At 45.5% G+C, this 9,023-nt stretch overlaps 2 protein-coding genes across 2 annotated transcripts; both read left to right on the top strand.

Moving 5' to 3' along the window:
* Positions 1 to 579: 579 nt before the first annotated feature.
* LOC107195259 (protocadherin alpha-2-like) lies at positions 580 to 3,050 on the top strand (the record flags this gene model as incomplete). The annotated part of the gene is given in 2 exon segments (XM_015597983.1): positions 580 to 3,012; positions 3,015 to 3,050. Coding segments are annotated over 2 exon segments (2,469 nt in total), but the record flags the coding sequence as incomplete, so codon positions are not given.
* A 3,411-nt stretch (positions 3,051 to 6,461) lies between these two features.
* LOC107195260 (protocadherin alpha-3-like) lies at positions 6,462 to 8,894 on the top strand. Its single transcript, XM_015598102.2, has one exon. The coding sequence runs from the start codon at positions 6,462 to 6,464 to the stop codon at positions 8,892 to 8,894; it is 2,433 nt and encodes an 810-aa protein (XP_015453588.2).
* The last annotated feature ends 129 nt before the right edge of the window (positions 8,895 to 9,023 follow it).

Below are 9,023 nucleotides of genomic sequence, written 5' to 3'. Positions count from 1 at the left end.
TTATGCTAAGTGAAGTAAGCCAGTCACAGAAAAATACTGTATGATTCCACTTATACGAGGTATCTAAAGTCGTTAAATTCATAGAAACAAAAAGTAGAATGGTTAAGGAGAGTGTGGTGGTGTGGTGGAAAAGCAGGAGTTATCTAATAGAGTTTCACATGTGCAAGATGAAAAGTTCTGGAGACCTATTTCACAATGTGAATATACTTAATACTATTAAACTGTGTACTTAAAATTGGTTGAGGTGGAAAATTTTGGTATGTGTTTTTTAACACAATAAAAGTGGAAGTAATATATTTAAGATTTAAAAATAGGTGTTTTTCCAAGGTGAAAGTTATGAGTAAACAGACCAGACAGTAGTCGAGTTTAAATCTGAACAGTAGAGCCTACCTTTTGGCCACATGATGTCGCTGTCTACCATAGAGTGTTCTCTACGAAGAAAAATACCCAGAGCCCATTGTCACTCCCGAGAAGCCGAACAATAAGAGCAGCAGCAGGACTTAAGCAGAAACAGAGGACAATATTTTAAAATTTACAAAACATGATTTTCTAATTTGGTCAACTCGCTGAGGATTGGTAATGGTGTCTTCTATAGTAAGGGACCGGGAGGTCGGGCGTCTGCTGTTCTCAGTTCTGCTCCTCGCAGCCTGGGAGGCTGGGAGCGGCCAAGTCCACTACTCCGTCTCTGAGGAGTCCAAACACGGCACCTTCGTGGGCCGCATCGCCCAAGACCTAGGGCTGGAGCTGCAGGAGCTGGTGCCGCGCCTGTTCCGGGTGGCGTCCAAAGGCAGTGGGGACCTTCTGGAGGTAAATTTGCAGAATGGCATTTTGTTTGTGAATTCTCGGATCGACCGCGAGGAGCTGTGCGGGCGGAGCCTGGAGTGCAGCATCCACCTGGAAGTGATCGTGGAGAGGCCGCTGCAGGTTTTCCATGTGGAGGTGGAGGTGAAGGACATTAACGACAATCCGCCCATGTTTCCAGTGGCGGTAAAGACTATCCGGTTTCACGAATCGAAGCCGCTTGACTCGCGGTTTCCTCTAGAGGGCGCAACTGATGCAGATATCGGAGTAAACGCTCTTCTCTCCTATAAGCTCAGCTCCAGTGAGTTTTTCTTTCTAGATATACAGACAAATGATGACCTAAGCCAGTCTTTGTCTCTAGTGCTTAAGAAATCCCTGGACAGAGAGGAAATATCCGGGTTTAATTTGTTACTGGTGGCAACTGATGGGGGCAAACCTGAGCTCACCGGCACTGTTCAATTGCTTATTAAGGTATTAGATGTGAATGACAACGAGCCTACTTTTGACCAATCAGTTTACAAAGTGCAATTGTTAGAGAACGCCGCAAACGGAACGTTAGTGATTAGACTAAATTCTACTGATGCAGACGAAGGATCAAACAGCGAGATTGTGTATTCATTTAGTAGTGATGTGCCCTCCACTATAAAGACCAAGTTCAAAATAGATCCTAGCACAGGGGACATCAGAACTAAGGGACACTTAGATTATGAAGAAACGAAATCCTATGAGATTCAAGTCATTGCATATGACAATGGAACTCCATCAATGTCTGGGCACTGTAAAATTTCAGTAAAACTTGTGGATATCAATGATAACACACCAGAAGTCTCAATAACATCTCTTTCACTTCCAATCCGAGAGGATGCTCCTCTGGGCACCGTAATCGCCCTCATCATGGTGTCCGACCGTGATTCCGGTGACAACGGGCAGGTGACCTGCACCATGACTCCCAATGCCCCCTTCAAGCTGGTCTCCACCTTCAAGAATTACTATTCGCTGGTGCTGGATAGCACCCTGGACCGCGAGAGCGTGGCAAATTATGAGCTGGTGGTGACAGCACGTGACGGGGGGTCGCCTTCGCTGTCGGCCACCGCCAGCGTGACCGTGGAGGTGGCCGACGTGAACGACAATGCACCTGAGTTCGCGCAGCCCGAGTACACGGTGTTCGTGAAGGAGAATAACCCGCCCGGCTGCCACATCTTCACGGTGTCTGCGCGGGACGCGGACGCCCAGGAGAACGCGCTGGTGTCCTACTCGCTGGTGGAGCGGCGCGTGGGCGAGCGTGCGCTGTCGAGCTACGTGTCGGTGCACGCGGAGAGCGGCAAGGTGTACGCGCTGCAGCCGCTGGACCACGAGGAGCTGGAGCTGTTGCAGTTCCAGGTGAGCGCGCGCGACTCGGGCGTGCCTCCTCTGGGCAGCAACGTGACGCTGCAGGTGTTCGTGCTGGACGAGAACGACAACGCGCCCGCATTGCTGCCGCCTGGGTCTGGCAGGCTGCCGCCGGGGGCTGGCAGCGGGGGCGGCGTGGTGAGCCAGCCGGTGGCGCGTTCTGTGGGTGCGGGCCACGTGGTGGCGAAGGTGCGCGCTGTGGACGCGGACTCGGGCTACAACGCGTGGCTGTCTTACGAGCTGCGGCCGGAGGCGGGGGGCGCTCACAGCCCGTTCCGCGTGGGGCTGTACACGGGCGAGATCAGCACGACGCGAGCCCTGGACGAGGCGGACGCGCCGCGCCAGCGCCTGCTGGTGCTGGTGAAGGACCACGGCGAGCCGAAGCAGACGGCCTCCGCCACCGTGCTACTGTCGCTGGTAGACAGCGGCCAGACGCCAAAGACCCCGTCACTGATGTCCGCAGGTGCCGTGGGCGCGGAATTGGTGCTGGTGGATGTGAACGTGTATCTGATCATCGCCATCTGCGCGGTGTCCAGCCTGTTGGTGCTCACGCTGCTGCTGTACACGGCGCTGCGGTGCTCGGCTCCGCCCACTGAGGGCGCGTGCGGGCCGGGGAAGCCCATGCTGGTGTGCTCCAGCGCGGTGGGGAGCTGGTCGTACTCGCAGCAGAGGCGGCAGAGGGTGTGTTCTGGGGAGGGCCCGCCGAAGACCGACCTCATGGCCTTCAGCCCCTGCCTACCCCAAGGTCCAGGCTCCGCAGGAGAAAGACAGCCACCCTCAGAATCAGAACACTTAGAAAATGTGAGTCTTTTATTTTTTTTCCTGTCAATTCTAGAGTTGTTTTATTTCCTTTATTCTTTATGATTCTGTTAATTATTTCATTTCATAACTGCCTTTATTTTGTATCATTATCCTGTTGTGCAATATATGGAATGAATTAGCTAGAGATCAATTTCTTGCAGTGAGAACTATTTACTTAAATGATTTTTTTAATTTTACATTTTGGCTTTTCCACAATTAAACCTCTCCATGAATAATAGGATCTTGAAGGATTTAAAATACTTAATCAAAATTTGAAAACTTAATAGTACCTGCAAATATTTTTCTCAAATTAAAAAAAAAATCACAATCGAAAAAAACTTTAAGATGGAGTATTATTATGTAATACGTATTTCTCATTTACACCATCCATTCATTCTGTCAGAATATGTTGGAATAAGACTATACAAAATATCTGGACATTTCCTAATTATTCTTTCAAGGAAGAATTCATTTGTCTTTATCTATTTATGCAGCAAGTAATAAGTTAATTTTTCTTCTCTTGTGTTTGAAAACGGCCTGAATGAATCTTTTAATGTTAGGATTTCCAAAATTATCTTCATAGGTCATTACCACACATAACATCACTTAAGAATAATTACTAATCCTAGGAATGGCTTTCAGTAGTAAAATAACCTATTATTTAGAATAGAGTTTCGCACTTGCAAAATCCTGGATTTTTGATGCACAATAGAGAGTTCATTTAGAAAAGAGCCTTCTATCTATTTTGTTTAATTAAAGAATATTAACATTTAAAAAAATCACATTGTGGGTTGGCTAGGTAGTGGGACTTGCTCTTCATACAAGCGGAGAGTACTCTAACTCAGTCTTTATGTTAGCTGGTTGTTCAGTCATCCTTCCAGTATCAGTATCACTGAGCTAATGTATGCAGGCCTCCCACTGAGCAGAGACTGACAACCTTCCTCTGGCACCACACTCTATGCCAAGGATAACATTTTCTATGACTGTGAACTCACTCATTTCCACCTGGCAGCATCCATATTCCTAACAAAGTTGGAGTTTTTTCAAAAGATAAGGGTTGCTATAAATGACTACATTTTAATTGAGAACTCCTGTGATGGGTAATTAAAACACTAAATTTGACAAGTCATTGTTATACTTGGAAAGGAAATTTAAAAATAATTCAACCAAAGGGATGAAATAACTGTCTAAAACTGTCTTCTATTTGGTTCTTAGTTATTTGCTGTTTTCCCCCAGATGTATGTGGATATTGATGAATCATAGAAGTAATTTCCACTAAGTGATCTTAGCCAGTTCACAGATAGGACAGAATATCAACTTTCATCTGGGATCAGGAATTGAGGAGTTTGGTTGGGAAATCTTGAACTTCATTTAAGGATAGTCTGTTCCTATGGGAAACTTATTAGCTTGTCAGCACTGAAAAGCCTCAAAATTCAGAGTATATGTTTCCTGGGAATCAGGAAAGTTCATCTGCAGCTTTATATTCTTATAGAGAAATAAATAGCTTGAACAAATGAGAAAGAAGCTTTTTCATGGAAGGAATCATCCCATGTAGAGTATCATAGCTACTCACCACCTTCTTGAGATTTGTGTGTAGAATGTATGAATGGTTAAGTGAAATCCTTCATACTGGAAGTCTGGCCACTACATTTCTACTAAAGATAAATGGTAAGCTTTTGTATCCAAGCCTTTGTGCCCAGATCTCCAGGAGTCACAATCTATTGCTGTATAAATTCTTAGGGTTTTTTTTTTTTTTTACATTTTTTTTACATTGCCTTTGTACACTCCTAACTGTCATGAAATGTATATTATTATGATAAGTTATCAAAGATATCTCATTAATATGAAGTTCATGATGTTTTAAAATTTTAAGTTTATCTCTCATTTTAAAACTGGCTACTACCTTTCAAGATTCATCAAAGCACTAACTAGCATATTGATCTAATTATTTCCTAGATCTATGCTTTTCCAAAATAATTTTTAAATGTTTACTTACTTCATGAACTAGTACAATAGAATCAATAAGAAATCAATCATGTAAATGTGATATTAACAAATATCATTAATATAACTTACCTGTTTACTTATATTACTTGAAAAGTTAATTTAAAATGTTTACTTATTTATTCATTAAAACATTAACTCATAATTCATTCTGTTCTAAATGCAAATAATAAAATATGAGTAAGGTGAAATCTTGGCTAGCATTCAGTGAGTACATAGGAAAAGAAATCGGAAAGAACTTTTCCTCTAATACTTAAATACGTGTTTGATTTCATTTAAAAAGAATCTGAGTATAAGCAAACATTTGGACATTCTCTTACTTCTCTAAATTCAACATCTTCCCATGGATTTTTCTCTGCTCAACCCCTAAAAGCTCGGAGACCTCATGCCTCTCATGGAATTCACAGACATCTTTAGAATATTTCATTGCCTCGTCTTAACATATGTTGAGTAGTAAATCATATGCTAAAGCTACTTTTCTCTCTTTACTCATTGGTCAAATCACCAATTTGTTCAAGTAACAACTTTTTAAGAAACTGGAATCCAGAAATTCATCCAGAGTGGAGATTATTAAATACAGAATTATTTTATATTATGAATATTTTAGAATATACAGGTAAATTGAAGCATATAGTTGGTGGCTAACAAGGATAACATGGAATAAATAAAGAGTGATTTATAGACATCCTACAAATTAAATAATAAAGTGAACATCATTTGTAAATTAACAATTGCTGAAATAATATAGAAGTAACTATGTATGTATATATACATAGATATTTTCAATGTCTCACTGTTTTGATGGTCAGAAATATCAAGGGCCTGATTTTTCTATAAAACATAGATGGACTTCAAGGCCTAGTAGTTAAAGTTATAACTGTTGAATCAGATTGAGATCCCGCCCAAACACCACCAGTTAATGCAATTTTTAAAAGTTACTTGTATATGCTCCCACTTCCTTGCTTGTAAAAAAGAAACATGTTAATACCTACCTCATAGAGTTATAAAAATTTAATGAGATAACCCCATTAAAATAATTAGAATAGTGCTTGTCACATGGGATATATTTCTGATAGATGTCCCCTGCTGTTACAACAATAATCACTATTTTACTACCTGTATTTTATGTCATGGATTGGTAGAATTGAAACTGATTGATATAAAAGTTTTAAGGATATATTTTGATAAAATATGAAGAACTCTGGGGAGCGCCTAAAGGAAATTACAATGAAAATAGAAATTGGGAAGTTCAAATGAAGTATAAAAGAAGATAATACATCTAATATTTACAAATGTAGCCACATGGTGTCGCTGTCCACCACAAGGTCTTTCACTACAAAAGAAATAGAGCCTGCATTACGTACGCAGATGCTGCCTTTCCTCACTATCTCTGAAATACGGGAATGGTAAGCTTATTTAAGAAACGAAGAAGAAGGAACTCAAATTATTGTTTTAATTTTGGATCGATGGAACAGCGACCAAATATTTGGAAAAGGCTTGAAATGGTGTTTTCCTGGATAGAAGATCTAGGAGCTTGGCGGCTACTGCTTTCGCTTATGCTCCTCGCAATCTGGGAGGCTGGGAGCGGCCAGGTCCACTACTCGGTCCCCGAGGAGGTCAAACACGGCACTTTTGTGGGCCGCATCGCCCAGGATCTGGGGCTGGAGCTGGAGGAGCTGGTGCCGCGCCAGTTCCGGGTGGCGTCCAAAGGCAGTGGGGACCTTCTGGAGGTAAATCTGCAGAATGGCATTTTGTTTGTGAATTCTCGGATCGACCGCGAAGAGCTGTGCGGGCGGAGCCTGGAGTGCAGCATCCACCTGGAAGTGATCGTGGAGAGGCCGCTGCAGGTTTTCCATGTGGAGGTGGAGGTAAAAGACATTAACGACAACTCGCCGATTTTTCCAGTGGCAGTTAAAAATTTGTTTATTTACGAATCCCGGCCGCCCGGTTCTCGGATTCCGCTAGAGGGCGCATCAGATGCAGATATAGGAGCGAATTCGCTGTTGACCTACAGTCTTAATTCCAATGAATATTTTACCTTGGATGTTAAAAGAAATGATGAGGAAATTAAATCCCTTGGACTCGTGTTGAAAAAGCTTTTAAATCGAGAGGACACTTCTGAGCATCACTTACTAATAATGGCAGTTGATGGTGGGAAACCAGAGCTCACTGGCACTACTCAACTGAAGATAACTGTTCTAGATGTAAACGACAATGCCCCAAAGTTTGAGAGGACAGTCTACAAAGTCAAATTATTTGAAAATGCACCAAATGATACTCTAACGGTGATTGTTAACGCCTCTGATTTGGATGAAGGAGTAAATAAGGACATTGTATATTCTTTTAATACAGACACCTCAGCAGATACTCTGTCGAAATTCCACTTAGACCCAGTTAATGGATACATCACTGTAAAGGGTAACATAGATTTCGAGGAAACTAAGTTATATGAAATCCAAGTAGAGGCGACAGATAAAGGAACTCCCCCAATGACAGATCACTGCACTGTTCTAGTGGAAATTTTGGACACCAATGATAATGTACCTGAGTTGGTTATCAAATCACTATTGTTACCGGTATTAGAAGACGCTCCACTCGGTACAGTCATCGCCCTGATTAGTGTGTCTGACCGCGACTCTGATGTCAACGGGCAGGTGACCTGCACCCTAACTCCCGATGCCCCCTTTAAGCTGTTAACCGCTTTCAAAAATTATTATTCTCTGGTGTTGGACAGCGCCTTGGACCGCGAGAGCGTGGTGACCTACGAGCTGGTGGTGACAGCGCGGGACGGGGGCTCGCCTTCGCTGTCGGCCACCGCCAGCGTGTCCGTGGAGGTGGCCGATGTGAACGACAACGCGCCGGCGTTCGCGCAGCCCGAGTACACGGTGTTCGTGAAGGAGAACAACCCGCCCGGCTGCCACATCTTCACGGTGTCTGCGCGGGACGCGGACGCGCAGGAGAACGCGCTGGTGTCCTACTCGCTGGTGGAGCGGCGCGTGGGCGAGCGTGCGCTGTCGAGCTACGTGTCGGTGCACGCGGAGAGCGGCAAGGTGTACGCGCTGCAGCCGCTGGACCACGAGGAGCTGGAGCTGTTGCAGTTCCAGGTGAGCGCGCGCGACGCGGGCGTGCCACCTCTGAGCAGCAACATGACGCTGCAGGTTGAGAACAACACCGCGCCAGCGCTGCTGCCACTGGGGTCTGGCGGCGGGGGCGGCGTGGTGAGCCAGCCGGTGGCGCGTTCTGTGGGTGCGGGCCACGTGGTGGCGAAGGTGCGCGCTGTGGACGCGGACTCGGGCTACAACGCGTGGCTGTCTTACGAGCTGCAGTCGGAGGCGGGGGGCGCGCGCAGCCCGTTCCGCGTGGGGCTGTACACGGGCGAGATCAGCACGACGCGAGCCCTAGATGAGGTGGACGCGCAGCGCCAGCGCCTGCTGGTGCTGGTGAAGGACCACGGCGAGCCAGCACTGACGGCCACAGCCACCGTGTTGCTGTCGCTGGTGGACAACGGCCAGACGCCAAAGACCCAGTCGCGGATGTCGCCGGGTGCCGTGGGCACGGAGTTGGCGCTGGTGGATGTGAACGTGTATCTGATCATCGCCATCTGCGCGGTGTCCAGCCTGTTGGTGCTCACGCTGCTGCTGTACACCGCGCTGCGGTGCTCGGCTCCGCCCACCGAGGGCGCGTGCGGGCCGGGGAAGCCCATGCTGGTGTGCTCGAGCGCGGTGGGGAGCTGGTCGTACTCGCAGCAGAGGCGTCAGAGGGTGTGCTCTGGGGAGGGCCCACCCAAGACTGACCTCATGGCGTTCAGCCCCAGCCTTCCATCTGGTCCGGTTAGCCGGGATGTACAAGAGCAGCTGGATGGGGATATTGATCTTTCTGCCAAAGTGAGTAATTTTTAAAATCCTTTTAATTATGTCTTTGTCTTTTATTCAACTTTCCTACTTTGGAAACATTTTAACAGTTAATTCCTCTATGTTTTTGGTAATTGTGTTTCCCAGATCCTGGTTTTGTGGTTAAAATATTTGAAA

This window comes from Pteropus alecto, unplaced genomic scaffold (genome assembly GCF_000325575.1).
Source record: "Pteropus alecto unplaced genomic scaffold, ASM32557v1 scaffold78, whole genome shotgun sequence".
NCBI classification, from domain to species: domain Eukaryota; kingdom Metazoa; phylum Chordata; class Mammalia; order Chiroptera; family Pteropodidae; genus Pteropus; species Pteropus alecto.
The sequence above is the reverse complement of the archived record's forward strand: the minus strand, read 5'-3'. Positions and strand labels throughout refer to the sequence as shown.